The sequence below is a fragment of the Plodia interpunctella genome, chromosome 7, assembly GCF_027563975.2.
Source record: "Plodia interpunctella isolate USDA-ARS_2022_Savannah chromosome 7, ilPloInte3.2, whole genome shotgun sequence".
Lineage (NCBI taxonomy): Eukaryota > Metazoa > Arthropoda > Insecta > Lepidoptera > Pyralidae > Plodia > Plodia interpunctella.
Window position 1 is genome coordinate 1507171 of NC_071300.1, and position 18906 is coordinate 1526076.

Here is an 18906-nt window from a genome sequence, read left to right on the forward strand (position 1 = left end):
ATGACAAAGACATGACATTGACATACCTGCCTACTGTAGTTGTAGGTACTGAACTTAGGCACCTACTGAGCAAATTTATATTTATAAAGCTATGCCTTCACTCGTTGCATGCACCGCTGATATGTACCTAATTTGTAATGTAAGCCAGTTTTGCTTTTACTTTTGATATACTTGTCCTCGTGTGATTATGAAATCAAACATGATTTTTTTTATATAGCGAGTACATTTTACCGATTCAATAGTAAAAAATAAATCAAATGACATAAAAGCAATGCTACCAACATTCTTCAAATAATCTATAGTCAGGTGACGAGTTCTTGTGACAGTTCTTGTGTTTGTAAAATCACCAAAAATAAATTGCAAAAATTCATAAAAATGGCCCTCCACGCAGCTATCAAGGGGAAATTAATCAGCGTTATTGGCGATGAGGTAAATTTTCCTAAACCTGATATTTGTATACAACATTTTTGTTCTGTTTATCCTACGAATGATGCTTACTTTTCAATATTATATTGATCAAAACATGATTCGTATAATTTCAGGATACTTGCGTAGGATTCCTATTGGGCGGTATTGGTGAAATCAACAAGAACAGACATCCTAACTTCATGGTTGTTGACAAGAGTAAGTTTGTTGCAACATCATCATCATTATCTCAGTCGCAAGTGCAGGACATTGGTCTATCCCAATGACTTCCACAAAGATCGATTGAAAGATGCTCGCATTTTTCCCATAATTGTTGCTAATGTGTTTCTCTTCAATCAATAAATTCATACATAAACATATCCTTACAGACACACCAGTGAGTGAAATCGAGGAGTGTTTCAAGAGATTCGTCAAGCGTGATGACATTGACATTATTCTGATCAATCAGAATGTAGCCGAGCTGATCCGACATGTCATCGATGCACACTCTGCACCAGTACCGGCAGTCCTTGAGATCCCATCTAAAGACCACCCATATGATGCCAGCAAAGATTCTATTCTTCGTCGCGCTAAGGTGATTTTATTAATAATTTGAGTGTTTGACCTCAATCTAGCTTGATGGAAGCAAAGATGGTCTAAGATATTACAGACAATCTCAGAAAATCTCATCAAGTAGAGTGCAGATTTCCTCAAAATGTCGAAGAAAATCATACATTTTTACATGCTTCATAGGTTGTATTTTTTTTATTTCATATAATATACCTCTCTCTCATGTGACTATACTGGGATTCTCTTAAAAATATATGTATCTTAAAATATTGAAGACTGGATGTTGCATGGGGCTTCGCTCCTGTTGGAATTTTGAGATAGAATATAGCCTATAGCTATCGTGGATAATGTACCTTTGTAATGGTGAAAGAATTTTTTAAATCCCTTTGGTAGTTTCAGAGATTGGGTAATCTCCGAAACTACCAAAGCCTCAAACATACAAACTCAAAAATGCTTACCTCTTTACAATAATAGTATGTATACATTTTTTAATCCCAGCATAGTCATGGACCAATTATATTGTAGCATCAAGTGTACTGGCTGGCAAACGGAAAGGCTTGTTTCATTTCCAATTTTTCGTAATTACATATACTCAAAAATTATGTTTTTTAAATTTAAACATGAATTTTTCTTTTGTTTCCAGGGCATGTTCAACCCCGAGGACTTGGTACACTAAATTTAGTCATATTGCATGATTCTGTTGGCATTTGCAGCCCTGGCGCTCTGTAAATACGCCAATCTATATAACCAAAACTAACCATTTAACATATAATCACATCTAAAAATATGTACACACATTTCATTCTAGTAACTCTTTATTTCTACAGATATTTCCAGGGTGATTTCTTATATTATTGGCATTATTTTATCTACATGCTCAGTCCATTGAACTGGACAACTTTGAAAGTATGGAAGCAACCTTGAAATCGCGAAAACAAATCAACTGATCCATACATTTTCCACAAGTTAGGTATTTAATTTACTCTAATCTACAACTAAAACTTGTTCAGAATCATGGACTGAGCATATAGACAAAATATCGCTAATATATTAAAAGTCACCTATATAACTGTAGAAGAAAAAAAATGTGAAAAAACGAAAAATATGCTTTAGCACATGAAGTCGAAAAATTGTACACTTTTTTAGATGGGAATATACTAGAATCCAATCAATAAGTCTGTTTTCCGTGTGCAATTTAAACTAAAGCAGTTCACAATACATTCCAAAGCCAATTTTTTTTATAATCTGTTAACCGCTATGAACACAACATTTATTCTCCATATGATATAAATTAATTAAAATATTTAATTATGTAATACAGAGTATTAATCTTGTATAGATTTGTTGATGTTAATATTAAAATAGAATATAAAATGTCATCCAATTAAATTGTTTTATTTTTGTTTTTCTAAATGTGCATGTAGTATTTGTGAAGTTTTTCAGGAAGTCGATGGTGAATGATTTTTGTTTTTTTTTTTTTAATTATTAATAATACGACCATTTAACATTGTACAGATTGTGAGTAAAATATTTGTTTTTGAATTGTTGTTTCAATTAAAGCAAGTTTCAGTGTGTTTATGGTTCTGGCTAGAGGTGTTTTGCATTTGAGAAAATTAAATATTGCTGTGGTTTTGACTTGTCGGCCTAAAAGGTAGGAGTATTTTATTTATTTCTTGTTTTTTTTTTCGTTTTTCTTTTTTTAAATATATTTTTATTTTATTTTTCAGTCTATGTTTGGAGCAGACAACTACAGTAATTAACTAAGTTACAGATCCAATTAATGTTATAATATTTACTTATCCATTAGTCATATTATAAATATGTGTTAATAATGTTATAAGTGGTATACAAATTATAGAAATAAAATCTCATATGTTATATAAGTATTTATTTTAGTAATAACAATTCTTAATTATTCACCTAATTAATATTCACACAAATATACAAGTAGAGTGCACACAACCATAGAGTAGAAAAAAATGGTAACAATATTTGGTATCAACGAGATATTCATTTACCCGTAATAGAGAACAATATTTAGTTAGTTTGAATTGCGAACGATTTATTCATCGAATTCGTTTACTTCATTTTCGACCTTCTTGTGGCCACTATGTACCCAGTCCCATTTGGAGTAGTGAAGCTTGGTTTTCTTAAATTTGGGATTCTTCGATGTGATGCGGACGAAGACTCGACGACCAAATAGCGGCTGTAATTGTCTGAAGTTGTCTACAAGTGGGAGGTTCAGGTTCGACAGGAGGCCACGGAAGTTGTCCATCTGAAAGAGTAATTAGGTAGACGTTTTAGTAACTTGTTGCAATCAAGAAAAGTTGATGGAATTTGAGAAAATAGCTGGCTGAAAATATATTTTTTTTTATAGTTGAAGCAAAACTAGATTTAAATTTTAAACAGAAATGTTGACTGAATATTATAACATCTGCAGTTTACAAAATTTAGCTTTTTTTGACGAAATCGCTGGCTGATAACATAAATGAAATATTTCAAACCTGGAACACGGAGATCGGGAGGTAGTCGGAGAAGACGGCCCATGTGACGGCTTCAGCGCAAGGCGGGGTCGTGAGGGATCCCTTGTAGGTGTAGAAGCGCTCAGTGTCGAGTCCGGTGAGGATGGATGACAGGGAGAACGTGTGCGGGAGCTTCATGGTGGTGTTGTAGTTCTCAATCGCTGACAGGTTCTTGACTATCGGTGTGAGGAGCTTGGCGTCAAATTCAACCACCTAAATAGAAAAGTTAATTAGATGGACCGAGTTGCTTTGTGTGTAGTAGATTATATTGTATCTATACTAATAAGTAGGTAAACGTGTGGCTCACGGGATGGAAACCGGTCACCGCAGCCAATGAATGCTTGCAATACCAGGGTCACTTAAAATTTTGCGTATTTTGTTCGCAAACGAGTAGTGGTCACCAAACCCGTGCGCCATGCAGCGTCCTGAGTTTAATACCCATTACGAACTAATATTTTGGGATTTAAGTTTGGGATGTTCGAGTGTTTATTTCATGAGATCGAAAGATCCCAGGTTCGAAACATACTCGTGCAACAAGAGGATGTATTTATTTTTAAAACTAATCCGCCTTTAGGTTACTTGAATGAAATCGGACACTAGCAATAACAAACTACCTATAAGACCATAACTACCTGATAGAAGAAAGCAAGCACGCAAAGCCCATCAGGGTGCTGCAGTGCTTCAGCAAGGCTCCTGTACTTCTTGTTTCTGTGGATAATGTGCATCTCCAGCGGAAGACGCATGTCGTTGAGAGTGTGCTCCGAGCCGCGGTTGTTCTTGTCTCCCCAGTGGAAGTGTAGGCCTTCGAAAGAAACACAATTATGGTAACGCGCCACGGTATCATGTCTGCACCACCTGGTTGTCGGGTTAAAAAAGCAGTATTCCACGTCATATTCTCTTGCACCGAATCGAAATCTGGTTTATCCATCATTCAAAGTGGCATATACATCCCGCTTTCATCACATCCACATCCATAGAATATAAGTACCTCCAGTACGATTGTAGGATGATGTCGGGAGAGTCGGTTGAATTTTTACACGTTCTTTTTTAATTAATATTATTTCTACAGATGAGTACTCGTAGGCCTACTCGTATTGCTAGCTACTATACACAAATTTTAATACAAACTACAAATGACTGTTTAAAGCTTTTGGTAGTGATTTCTACAAAATGAACTCACCTTCAATCTCGTATTCGTTGTCAAGGGGACCTCCGAAGATGTAAGGCAAACGGAAGCCCTTCTTTTCCTCTTCAGAACTATATTTCGGGATAGTCAGAGCAACTGTGAACATAACGTTACATTAGTAAGTACATGAAGTATGGCAGAGACAGTCCTTCAAGACACTGTCAGCTAAACTGGACCCATTCTCCAAGCTACGAGGAAGGAGTGGAAACCAGCTTTCGCCTCTTGCGTGTGTTGCAGCTTAAAGCAGATGTCTTGTCTGGTTATTATTAGGTTCTGCTAAGAATTACGTTGCCACAAATATAGGATTTCCCGCAAACCCGCTCTCTTAGAAAAGGTCATGTAGAACTGGGTGGAATGATCTCATAATGACAGAAACAAATACCTTTCAAATCAATTTCAAGTACAGGGACCTATGGGTACAATCTGTGATAGAGTCGCGTGTTTTGGAATTGAGTCAAACGCAATCACGCGTATATCTCCGCGTCCATTTGTATTATTTTCAGGAATTCATGTGGTAAGAAGAAAACGTATAGAAATTTTGAGATTATTAGTTCACACACCTGAATGACCATTGTTAGTGATGGTCAGCGGCCCTGGTAATGGATTCTGGTATCCGATGAGTTCCATGGCTGGGATAGATATGGGGATCGCCTGTCGGGCTGCGATGGCGATGGGCGACTGTTGCCGGCCGCCGCAGGCTGGGTGCAGCACGGCCCATCGCCTCTGATCTGATGCTCGGTAACCCCAACCGACGACTAGAGCCACTGGAATTATAGTAACAATTGAATATGCGGCATGTGGTTCCCGTATTAGAACACCGGTCCATATCATCTAACAGATGTATCTATACGCGCCATGTGGAAATGAAATTTGACTGGGTTGGAGCCAAAATCGCAAGCAGGTTACTTGCTCTTGGAGTTTTAAACTCCTGACTATGTCTACCCGGTAAGGGATATGATGTGTATTTTGAATTAAGTACTGTATTTGTAATTTTAATTTAATCTCTCACGATGTGTGCAAAAAATAATCATCTAGCTTTCTCATAGAGACATTTCTATCTATCTAATTGTTCACGTATTCATGAATGGGTTGCTGTTAAGGTTTCAAAACATTCCCATGGATTGTAATGACATGGCGGCGGTGTTTTACTTTCTTAAGATATTAATGTTATTAAAACAATGAATTTCATTTTGCTTTATTTTCATAACACGTACTTACTTTGTGCGTTCGTTGTATAATTGTAATTGTCTTTCATTTACTATGCACCCTGTTTCAACATTGGTACTCGGGAAGCTAGTATAAATATATCTACCCAGATAATATTTATAAATGGTCGATAAATACCCAATTCGCGACAAAGCATTTATAACGATTATTACTTTAAAATAACGATTTTGGGAAGAACTCGGAGGATTGGATCTTACCGTATATGATGAGAATAAACCACCTACCGAAGCACCGAAGATTTTACCTCAGGCCAGGATCAGACAACCTAAAGCCTGGGACACACCTAGTCCTTGGCTATGAAGTGGCTAACCACTAGATACGGCAACTAACTAATTAACTAATACTTGGTGCGCTACTCATAGAGTGAGTTCGCTCTGACAAATGTTCAGCCCTTTGTAAGCATACAACTAGGGAAAGATTGATAGAAAGACATTGATACTGACAAACTGAAAGAGGTGACTTTTCCCCACATCACTGCTGGACAAAACACTTACCAGCCAAAAAATGAGTCGACGCCCAAACTCACTTTAAGTGCCACAAAAGTCGTGTTTTACTATTTTTAAAAACAGCATTGAATCTACTAACTTAATTTTAATACTATTTATGACATCGTTTGTGACATTTAAAAGACGTGGACTGCTGTCTATAAATTCCTAAGACTGAATATACGCAGCGTGCATTTTCAGCCGTCAAAATGTGTTAACATTTTGTGGGAGTCATCCCACAAAACGTAATCATTAATTTAAATTAAAAATCTCTTCATAACAACTAATGCCTACTTAGTAACCAATTAACCGCAAGATGCATAATAAAATAGTAATTTACAACATCCATTGAATCATACGTGTGTCTATTTCAAATCGGAGTCATAAAACAAAGATTAACATTTCAAAAACATTACCAATTCTCGTGATGATCCCACAACTTAAAATCAAGCATTTATTATACGTCTACTGGCCAAGGAATATGCATAATAATGCATATTATATGCGAAAAAGAATTTATGACTTTTTTATTACGCGGTATTGTCGTTACAATGTTGACGTTAATTGATGGTCATTACGCACTCGCATCGAGAACTGAGATTTTTGAATAACAGGTTACAAGTAAGGATTATTATTATAGTTTTATCTAGTGTATTGTTACAAATATTGGTGTCAGATTTTATGCCAGTCACCTATGTCAACCAGTGTAATAAACAATAATCAATTTGGTATTGCCAACTCATATGGACCAGTCGATCAGAAGCGAGTCCATGGTCTCTCGTCTTCAAATTAATATTACCTAATGATATATTTTAAAAAATATTTCGAGAATGACGTGGAATTTAAATTTTCATTCATAAAATATCTTCACGTATGTGATTTTAGAAATTAAGCAAATATATCGTTACGAAGGATCGTCTGACATTTAAGGCCAAGCAACATGCATTACGTGCATCGCATGCACAAGATAGATTTCGTATTTTTATTACTACCAAATTGAAGATCTAATTTTTTTATAATTAGGGTTAGAACTAGAAAAAAAATTGCGATTTGAGGAAATTGTTTTTGAATTGACGAATGAGTAAGAAGAGTATGTTTAGAGAGAATACACAATGAAAGTGTAGGGTTTGAGGATATCTACAAACCAATTGAGTGGACGTCATCAAAGACGATATGAATATAACTAGGAAGGAAGTGATGATCCTATTACAGTTTACTCGTAATATATGAAACTATAAATTGCAAGAAATTGATACACTATGCGGACATGGAAAATGGACAACACTTAACAGAAAAATGGACAACACTCAACAGACACGTGGCTAAATTGACAACACTCATTAAGCAGTAAGCTTATGTGCGGCATCAATGGACACAGATATAGAAATTAATATAACATACAAAGTACTGCAGACAAAAATATCTGTGAAAACTAGAACAAATATTTGCCTGCGTTGGGACCGCGTTGGGAGTGTATTGCGAATCTTTGCCAACTAGGAAGGGGCCATGTCAGCCCTTTTCTAGATGCCCAAGTTTAATAAACAACTAAGTATGAACTAGATTTTTCTATTACATAATTTGCCATAGATTTTGGTCTGTTCCGATTCTAAAATAGGATATGCGAGATAAGACATTTTTAGGTTGCTGATATCTAATATACAGCTAGTGTTAATATGAGTATAACAAACATGATTTTTGTAACAAGGATCGTTTTATGTTTTTAATATACGGACGAAGATTTTACGGCGTGTGCGTTTCCAATTTGATTAATTGTCAACATAGAAAGATAATATTTTTTGCGGTGGAACACTAACAAGGATTCAAATGACAATTAAATGTGATGCTGTATCACGTCTTTATTCCATGCGGGGTGGACAGAGCCACGGAGGCCACGTTTAGTTGGTTGGATAGCGAACTTATTTGTGGATGAGATTCTTAAATAATGGCAGGCTGCTGGGATATATCTTATGTATATGTCTATTAAGTACCTATATAGCTTATAAATGTACCACTTTTTAGACCTCGCAGATATTTGTACGATTTAAAAAAATATAGATCAGGTTTTTGTATAGGTATACACACGCAGTTTTATCTAACGAATATTTCCCAATTTTACGTGCGATAGTTGTGAAAACTATTGAAAGCTGTATGCAATATTAATCTAATCCCGTGGAATGGCGCAAACTACGCGTTAATGATATAAAATCTTATATTAATTTCCTGAAATATATTTTATCGAAACCGGAAGCAGATTTTTGTATTGGCCTATTAGCACGCAAAACTTCGATCCTATATCCGATTTTAAAATAAGTACCTATTACTATATTCTGCTCCGTATTATTTATGTAGAAAATACAAACAAAATTTATTTAATATCTTGTTTGCGTTTTCAACTTTTGAATTTATCGTAAATAACAATTTTGAATAGAGAAAAAAAAAACATGTCAAAAGTTTTCCTTCCACGACTGCGGAATTCGATAATATTTTGACATAATACTTTCTTCTGTTGCCACAGCAGATTTACGAAAATGCGGTAAACAATAAAAAGTGGCGGCAAGGGAAGCCTGCAGTCGGATGTTTACGCAATCCGCACATGCGCAAACAAGTGTGTTTGTATCAAATGCATAGGCATGCGCATACGTTACATAGATCTAAGCAAGTTTACTTCGATGTTGTTTTGTTTACTCGTTTATAAATTTGTTTCAAGATGAATGTTAATTTTGGGATGATTTCGCTCATCAGTGAAGTATGATTATGATATAGCACTGAAAAAAAACAAACTTATGCGAAAGACACATATGTTCGTTTAAATTCGAAAACTATATACAGTTTTTATTTATCTAAATGGTAATTTTTATGGATTTAGTTTTGATTGATCTTTACTAGATGTGATTCGTTAAAGTAAGGCTTTGTGAAAAAATGGGAAAGTAGAATTAAATGGTCAATTTATTTTTGAATTGTTAATACTATGTATGTACTTATATAATCAAATTATACAAACTTTATTAATATAATAATAAAAAATACCCGTGTTAGCTATAACACTCGATAACAAAACATACATCATTCAAGTCAATGTTTTTCAAATTAATTTTAAAATTAATTTATATGTGAATTTAAAATATTATTTTTATTTTCTAACTGTTATTGTTGGACTCAGTCGGATGCTGGTCAAAAATAAATAAAAGTACAAATTAGAGTTAAAAGTGCCCGTTTTTATTTTTTTAAAGTATTTAAACATTTAGAACTATTTAAATACTTTGTAGTTTATTATCTTTTAATATTATTAACTTTTAATTTCGAAATAGATACTTTCTGATATGTTATAATATAAAAATATTTTTTAAAATAACTAACGTTCTATTTATACAATATATACCTATGACATTTGGAACGAAATATTGAAGAGTGTTTGATAAAATGTAATATTTTTTTTCATTTATATATTTGTTGTATTAAAAATAAATAGCACACAGAAGGCTCTTTATTTATAATTAAAATCAATTTCCACTAATCCTAAACGTTTGCAATATATTAATTTATGTTTTTTTTTTTCTTTTTTTTTTTTAACTCACCATTTGCCGCTATTAACACCGCAGCTAATAGTATGGACGCGTTCATTTTTCACTAAATTATTTTTAATTATATGATAAATGAAACAAGAACTGGCTGATGATCCTGCCGCGCCGGCGGCAGTTTATATACTACAACAGAAGTTCTTGACCACATCGTTTTCATTACCACGCCGCGCCATGACGTGAGCATCAACCCTTTGGATGACTATTCGGACGGAACGACGCGTGGTGCTGGGCTTACCCGACCCGCCAAAATATTCTGGTTTCATCATTTAATTCTTTTTTTAAATCTGTTTGACACGTGGCTCAGACATTTTTACAATTAAACATAAAAATTATGATAAATCACGCGCTATTTATTATTTTCAATTGGAGTATACTACTTGGATCAGACGCAAATCGATATATGTTACCTCAGACCCAACTGCTATATTATAACATTCATTTTAAAACACAAATTAATATACTAGTGCTATTACTCATGACTCTGCCTACGGCAAAAGTTAAAGTTACATCCTAAATTAGCTTAAGTAACTCAGATGTCATGTAAACTAGGGTGAACTACGTGAAGGCATATTTAAATTTTAATAGGAAGAATGTCATTTTAAGGAGACTTTATGTATAGTTTTATGGGCAGTAAACTATTAAAATACCTAGCAACATTTTTTCAATGTTTATACCTAGCCCAGAAAAAAATATGTGCAAGTACACGTCGTTTTATTTTTTTAAAATCAAGTTAAGAATATTCCCTATTCAACAATTAAAAAACTGAGATAATCTATGCAATACAAAGAAAATTTGTTGATAATCAAAATTTATATAAATTTGATTGAAATATAGCTACTCGCTAAAATTAATCATATGAATATTACTACTACTTAACCCATTGCTGTGACGTAGATGTGTGTTTCCTGATTTCGTAATAGTGACGCATAAATAGTTAGTTACCTTTTCCTATATTGTTGCATTAAATCAATACTGTTTCTTTTGTATCGAATACACTCTATCTATAAAAATTAAAAACGGATTTTTGACGAAGTGCATTTTTTAACATTGCAATGCCATATCTAAATGGCTGTGATTGGTTGAAAAACACAAAATGTTGCCAGGAAAGTGAATACATAACCTCATTTATTTAGCACAGACTATATATACCTCTATAGAACCTTATAAGTATTAAATGTTATATGAAGAACCACAGTCGAATAACTAATTAAAAAGTGTTTATATTTATCGAAATTATGAAATAAATCAATATTTGTGAAATGGTTGTAGGTTAATTATTTGTAATATACCTTATTATTTGTCGAAAAACAATAATTTACTGCCGTCATTATCAAAAATTTTGAGAGGATACAAACGTTATATAGAATAATACCAGCTTGAAAAAACACGATCAAATTAAAATACTTAAAGTATATTCCTCAAATAGTACACAATTCACATTAGCTTAGCTATATTTTTACTAGCAATGCTCAATATGCTCATATTCTTATTAAATGTGTGCTGACACTGGGGACAAATTTTATTCATGTCGCCTAAAACATTGACTATTACGAATTCGAGTCTAAAATTTATGTTAGTCTTTTTATGTCCAATATTATTACTGTTTATAGTATGAAATTCATATTAGACAGTCCTTATCTACTCTCCTTCCTTACCTGTTCTCTTATCTCTTGGTTGGCTCTTCTCGTTCTGGCTCTACAATTTCTACTATACCTATTAACATAATTTTTATAACGTCTATTTTATAATATCTACGTAAACTGAGATTACATGTTCGCATGACTATAGTTATAAGCTGTGTAATATTTTTCTATGGTAAATAATTGAACCATAGGATGAAAGAAATAATCTAAACGGCTACTATTTCCCATTAATATTATAAAGGCGAATGTTTGTGTATTATTATTGCTTGTTCACGTTCAAACGGTCGGGTATTTTTTTATGAATTTAGTGTTAAGGTAGCTGATATCATGGATTGGACACAAACGGTACTTTTTATCCCGAAAATACGTGATTCCCGTAAGATTCGGTCTAAAACTCTGTTAGTAGATGGCGCTACTGTGCATAAAATTAAAAGCTTATTTTTAAACAAATAATACGAACGTTTATATAATTATAACGAATGTTAAACCACAGATAACACCATTAGAGTACAGCGGCTAGTATAATCATATGGACAAAAAGTACCAACAAAATATTTCAATTGGCGAAAAGAAAGCATCGGCATTGGACGGGTTGCGTCTTCAGTCGCGGGGTAGACGGAGCCCCGAACAATAGAATGATAACATTGTGTCACGATGATGTAAATCACTTGGGCTACATCTAAACATTCATTCTCTAGGGCATAAATAAAAAATAAATGGGATGAGAAAGATATTATAACATCAACGTAAGAATTGAGCAATTGTTAATGTCCATTTAGTTTCAGTTTTGCTTTTGAATCTTTGTTCGACAGTTTTGTTTTATTAGTGGTCTTTACAAGACACGTTTGGTCGGCGTATCCTGGCTGGTACAGAGTTACTTTTTTTAGCCTAATCATGTCTTAACTTTCCAGTTGAATTGCGCTCAGTTTATAGGCTAAATAAATAAATGTCAAAGACATTTTTTTTTCCGCTGTCCCTTACATGTTAATTTCGAATTTAGTAGATCGTAATATTACGGTAACTTCATAGTAAGTTAGTGTATTATTAGTTAATTTGTATTACATTTACTAAGTTGCGATTAGGCTATCCGTTTTAATATTATTTATTAAAAATATCAATTTTGTCACAAGCTTTTGTCTTCATTCTGTCAAAGATGTTTAGTTTTTTGACGTCAATAAGTGATGTATATCATCCTAAATTGAATGAAGAATTTTGATTTTTTTTTCCGCATTTTTTTTTACTAATTCAATGTAAAATAGATATTACATAGCAAATAAAAAACGATTGGAAATTGTCTTCAAATTCATCTAATGTAATACAAATAATTTCATCCAACGCGTGCCAAATAAAATCAGCGTGTTGAGGTGTTTCCTCGTTGGGAGCCGATCCTGGTCAATCCATCAGATAGTGATTTACAATAATGCATTGCCAACGAAACGAAGGCCACATGTATTGCCATATTACTTAAATCATATTTACATTGCAAGTTAAATAAACGTTTGTTAATAGAAATAAATATATTTCTATTTACCGGTGCAAATAAAATGTGCATACTAAGTTATGTAATAATACCAAAGTACTAACAAAATTTTGAAGATTATGCTGTGATTTTTGTGAGTAAAATTAAAGTAAATTGAAACAAAGTTAACTACTCACTTAACTTTTCTCTTTTTTGTGGAAAAAAAATCAAAAAGCATTTTATAATTGTTTTTATAATGTATTTTTCATAATCTATTGGAAATACACCATCAGTAGATAGTAATCATGAAATTAAAAATTTAATTTCAAAATTATAACTAAAAATAATAGATTTCTTGTATTAATTTTGATTAATGTACTTATTTATATCGTACAATAAAGTTATTACAAACAATAATAATAATAATAATTGCAGGGACTGGCATTTTTGTATATTATGTACATAATTCTAATCTTTTTTGTTTTCTTTTTTTAAACAGTTATTTTTAATAATCAATGTATTTGGTTAGTTATATATTTTTTTTATAAATATTGTAACCTACACCAATAACAAATTACACAGTACCAACCTATTGTGAAATAAACGAATGAGAAAACAAACACTAATCGCCTCTCCACACTAAGTTCATTCGTAGATGCTTCGTAGCCACGTAGCGTGCGCGTAGAGGCTCTGCTACGAAAGCCTACGATTATCGTAGACACGCGTCTCGTAGTCATTCGAAGGAACTACGATCCTATTTTGTATTCGAACTGTAATTTGGTAATTTTTTAAACCTAGCTATTTTTTTTCACATTTAATTTGATTTCATAATAAACTAGCTTTTGCCCGCGAATTCGCCCGTTTGAATTTCCCACGGGAGCAGTAATTTTTCCGGGATTAAAGGTACCCTTGTAGTGTATTAAATGTCCTTCTTCAAAGTGCATGTACGCAAAATTTCAAGAGGATTGATTGAGTAGACAGAGCGTGAAGAGGTAACAAACAAATTTACTTTTGGATTAAGATTATTTCAAATAAAATCATTATTTGAAATATTTTATTGTGAAATACAACTGGCAATGTTAACAAAGATTGAATATGTTTTATTCCATGACCAATACGTGACTATAAATCGCTAATAATAAAATTAGCACGCGTATAATTTAACCAAAGACTTATATTAACCTTAACAATTCAACTTTTATTATTTAAACCGCCTTGCTGTTACGCTTGCTTGTTTTGCAAATACCCTACGGGGTTAATATTGTACCTGATTATAAATAGTGTACCTAGTTGTAAAACAAATGTGATGTGATTTATATCACGGTTCCGTACAATTTTGTACCAAATACCATAGGAATCCGTTCATGAGATTTAGCGTGATTGAGTAACAATCATCCAAACTTTCGCATTAATAATATTAGTAGAACGTGCGAGCGGTTTTACAGACAGTTGTATTTTAAACGCTGAATATTTAATATGCTAGTGATCGAATGACAACTTTACAGTTGTCATTCGATCAACAAATCCTATTAATTTACTTAATGCAAAAGTGTGTGAGGATGTGTGTATGATTGTTTCTCTTTCACGCAAAATCTAGTAGACGGATTTTTTTGGTACACAGGTAGAATATAACCTGCAATAAACATTAGGTATTTTTTATCCCAAAATTCCCACGGGAGCGAAGCCTAAGAGCGCAGCTAGTCTGCTTGTTAGAGTTGTTGTTTCCTTGTTCTTTATAGCCTATTCCTCATGACTGAGGGTCGTGGTCATTACATGGAATGAAACACACGTAACAACTTTCTTGGCATTATTAATGGAGTGGTTTGCCATTGCCTTCTCCATTTCATACACAAGTTAATACAATCAACAAGTGTACAGGTTTCCTCACGATGTTTTTCCTTCACCGGAAGCTAGTGGTGGTCGATGAAAACTACTATACATGAGTCAGATTGGTATACAAACTCATGTGGCACGAGTAGGATTCGAACCTGGGACCTTTCGATCCACAGGCGGGGGTCTTAACCATTACACCACCACCGCTTCCTTGTTTCCTTGTACCACACCTATTTTGTACCGCCAACCCATCAGCTCCATGAAAAATAAAACACGTAGCGCGCAATTGCGTCCATACATTCTCTTTCTTTCCACGATGCGTACACGATCTATATATAAAACTCTTGCGTTACTCAGTGACTGACTGACGGACAACGTGCAGCCGAAACTGTTGGGCGTAGGAAGCTGAAATTTGGCATGTAGGTTCCCTGGGGAGTGTAGGTGAGCACTAAGAATATTTCCTGAAATTCCCACGGGAAACGGATTATTACTCACATACGAAGTCGTGAGCAGAAGCTAGTATGGTAATAAGAGACAGCGTGTGAACGCTAGCAAGTTCCGCGATAGTCCTTCTGTATCCAACATCACTGTCTCTGAAGACGTTAGTTTACAAACTTACTTTCTTAATCTAAATGTTTGGACAAATTCACATTGTCATATTATTTAATTGTTAAAGCGATTGTACCTTCCTGATCTAGTAGAAAGGACGTTTATACAGTTAATTAAGACGTATGTACCTACATGTGTTCTATAGTATGATAAAACCTAACATATAATTACTAGATAGTATAAAACAAAGTCGCTTCCCGCAGTCTGTCTGTACCTATGTATGCTTAGCTCTTTAAAACTACGCAACGGATTTTGATGTATTTTATTTTAAACTAGATGTTGCCCGGGGCTTCGCTCCCGTGGGAATTGTGAGATAAAAATAGAGTTGTGAGAGAATTGTGAGAGAATAGAGAGCCTAATCAATCTTGGATAATGTACCTTTCTAATGGTGAAAGAATTTTTGAAATCGGTTCGATAGTTTCCGAGATTAATGAGATTAAAAAACAAACGCTTATCTTTTTTTAATAATAGTACAGACAGTTAGTGATTCTTGAGGAAGGTTTAGGTGAAAATTTTACTATGTTTTAACCCGAGCGAAGCCGGGATTGGCCGCTAGTATAAGATAAATATAGTTAAATTGTTACAATACCTATGTTCCCGCTCTTCAATAACAAAGTGTGTGTACTGTTGCACCAAAAGAATGGAGAGGTGAGGTGATCATCATCATCATATCAAGTGTGTTATTGCTAACACTGGTGTCAATACAATCGTATTCAAGTCGCCTAAAGGCATCTGACATGACTTTATGACTACTTACCTCCATCTAGTGGCAGGTAGTCGCATATACTCTAGGGAACTAAACTGTCAACCAGTGTGTAGGTTACCTAACGATGTTTTCCTTCGCCGGAAGCAAGTGGTGATCGATGAAAATTACCATATGAGTCAGATTGGTATACAGACTCGTGTGGCTGTAGGATCTGAATCTTAGACCTTTCGATCCACAGGCTTAACCATTACACCACCACCACTTCAGAGGAGAAGTTGAAAAATGCTTGTCAAATATTTTTCAACCACTCAATTAACAAAGTCCTGCCCGACTTTATAGGAAGAAACTGGGCAAACACTAGACGCAAACCCATCTATGCTATCTTCTGATCAAGTACATTTTAACCTGGCGAATTTTCTAACCTCGAAAATGTCACATGATATAAACATGGAATTAGTAGGTACTCCGTCGAAGTACTTACTAAATCCTTGCATGTAAAACAGACACAGACAAGTTTATTTGTTAGACAAATAAAAAAAAACCCCCGACTTTTAATATTCATTTCGCTACAACTTTTGAACGGCTGTACCGATTTTCATGAAACATGGCTAAGAACACTCGGGATAAAATTATCTATGACACGAAAAAAAACTAAACGAAAATCGATTCATACGTTTGGGAGCTACGATGCCACAGACAGCCACGTTAAACTTATAACACCCCTCTTTTTGCGTCGGGGGGGATAAAAATAGAGGTGCATGGGACAACGAGGTGGGCGTGGCATTTTTTGCAGATATTGTTCAATCGGCAAGTAATGACATTCACGTTATGTGACGTCAAGCGCGGTCGGTAGCGATCAAAATCTTGGATTGTAAATAATGATTTTTTTTCATATTTTGCACAAATTAGGTAATTTATGGCCAGACTCATATTATCATTATCATCGATTTGTCATAACAGACATTCGCGCATATGGAATTTATATAGTACTAGTTGTTGCCCGTGACTTCGCCCGTGTAAATTTTCAACGGGAACAGTTATTTTTCCGGAATGAAAAGTACCTTATGTACTTTTCAACACTGTAAACTATATGTATGCAAAATTTCAAGATGATTAGTTGAGTAGATAGAGCGTGAAGATGAACAAACAAACAAGCTTACTTTCTCATTTATTAATATTAGTTAGGATGCGTGTACGCGTACTCGCCTCAATTCTATGCATTGTGTCTGCTCCAGTCCTCTGCTTGAAAAATGTTAGCAAAATCTACATATCTAAACTAATTTCGAAAAAAATATATATATATATATATAAATATTGTAGATAAGAAAATCTTGTGTCCAAAATCGAACCCAGGACCTCCGTAGCAGGACAACCATTAAGCCTCGGTGCATGATCGACAGTAAAATCACTCAACTTGTAGCTGTAAGTTGGTAAGTATGATTATTCAACAGAATTTATTACTTCTTTATTGAGTGATAAATTAACTCATCTTTAGAGCGTGGTATAAGTTATAGAAGGATAGGATGGAACACAGGAAAACTACTTTCTATTAAAGTCCAAAGTAACTAGGTACAAAGTATCTGAATCACGTTCAATGAGAGCTGAAGTCAACTTGCCGTAAACTTGCCAGGGGGGGCCAGGGGTGGCCCTATCCCATGCAGTGAACGTCTGAAAACAACACACTGGCACCCACTCTTATACTAAGATAATACTGTTTTTAATTCCCGCTTGTGTGATTAGAATTGGCCACGATAATCCTTTACAAGAGAATGTGTCGATTTTATAAATGCCTTTGCTCATAAACAGAACTACCCGACATTTTTTGCACTGCACTAATGTCATTCAAAAGGAAGTGCCGTAATGTTATAATAGATTAAATTATCATTTTTGTACTGTATCCCTCTTTTTCCCTATATATGTATTGTATTGTTTTCACTTAACTGTAATGTGAGCAAAATTTAACATGTTATGTACACTTTACATTGTTGGTCAGTTTGGTTAATTCGTAGAAACAATGTAGGTAATGTTCAAATATCGTATGTGCCCACCTAACTTACTGTTTTGTGTACTTATAAATAAATAAATATTATAGTAAACCACCGTACATCTGACCTTCCCACTCGGGCCTCCCGCGGTCGGTTGCCGACGCGATATAGAGAATAGCAATGTATCGCTATCTCTTTCAAACACCTGCGCGCGCATCGCGTGATACATCGCGCATGCGTACTACGTCATATAGCGCGCCGTTTGCCCCGACGCCTATTTGCTCGGCAGTCAGCCATTAACCGGCAATGATGTGCCGCGATCCGCGCGCTCCCATATCTATCGCGACTTTTATAATTTTAAGGGATTTTTCCGAACCCTTCTGTATTTTGTAACCTCCTCCACCGTGTGTGTGTGTGTGACAGACAATACATTTTATATGAGACTACCTCCTTTTCTTACACCCCTGAAACCCTTCTCATAATATACTTATACCACTGATTAGACTTTACTTTCAGTGGATGCTTATACTAAATACACAGTCCAAATCTATCGACAAACTTAAACATAACTGGTATATACTGAACTCTTGGTAATAACGTGCAGAAAACAGATAATGTCGACTACACACTATGCCGACGAGAATCAAGGTACATTGTGTAGTTGGTATATGAACTTTTTATCGCCGCAACGAAAA

General features: G+C 34.4%; 2 protein-coding genes across 2 annotated transcripts; one reads left to right on the forward strand and one right to left on the reverse strand.

Annotated features, from left to right (window-relative positions):
* Nucleotides 1-270: 270 nt before the first annotated feature.
* On the forward strand, nucleotides 271-2858 carry Vha14-1 (Vacuolar H[+] ATPase 14kD subunit 1). Its single transcript, XM_053747891.2, has 5 exons — nucleotides 271-429; nucleotides 543-624; nucleotides 795-1000; nucleotides 1619-1642; nucleotides 2703-2858. The coding sequence occupies exons 1-5, from the start codon at nucleotides 376-378 to the stop codon at nucleotides 2733-2735; spliced, it is 399 nt and encodes a 132-aa protein (XP_053603866.1). The 5' UTR covers nucleotides 271-375; the 3' UTR covers nucleotides 2736-2858.
* Nucleotides 1882-10104, reverse strand: CAH9 (Carbonic anhydrase 9). Its single transcript, XM_053747889.1, has 6 exons — nucleotides 9971-10104; nucleotides 5244-5447; nucleotides 4678-4779; nucleotides 4130-4299; nucleotides 3480-3710; nucleotides 1882-3250 (listed from the first exon to the last, which is right to left on the reverse strand). The coding sequence occupies exons 1-6, from the start codon at nucleotides 10014-10016 to the stop codon at nucleotides 3038-3040; spliced, it is 966 nt and encodes a 321-aa protein (XP_053603864.1). The 5' UTR covers nucleotides 10017-10104; the 3' UTR covers nucleotides 1882-3037.
* Nucleotides 10105-18906: the final 8802 nt, after the last annotated feature.

Coding starts and splice junctions, on each gene's coding strand:
- Vha14-1 (XM_053747891.2), top strand. CDS start 376: ATGGCCCTCCACGCAGCTATCAAGGGGAAATTAATCAGCGTTATTGGC. Junction 430..542: donor TCAGCGTTATTGGCGATGAG/GTAAATTTTCCT, acceptor GTATAATTTCAG/GATACTTGCGTAGGATTCCT. Junction 1,643..2,702: donor TGTTCAACCCCGAGGACTTG/GTACACTAAATT, acceptor TTTATTTTTCAG/TCTATGTTTGGAGCAGACAA.
- CAH9 (XM_053747889.1), bottom strand. CDS start 10,016: ATGAACGCGTCCATACTATTAGCTGCGGTGTTAATAGCGGCAAATG. Junction 3,711..4,129: donor TGCTTGCTTTCTTCTATCAG/GTAGTTATGGTC, acceptor TTTTCTATTTAG/GTGGTTGAATTTGACGCCAA. Junction 3,251..3,479: donor TCCCGATCTCCGTGTTCCAG/GTTTGAAATATT, acceptor TTACTCTTTCAG/ATGGACAACTTCCGTGGCCT.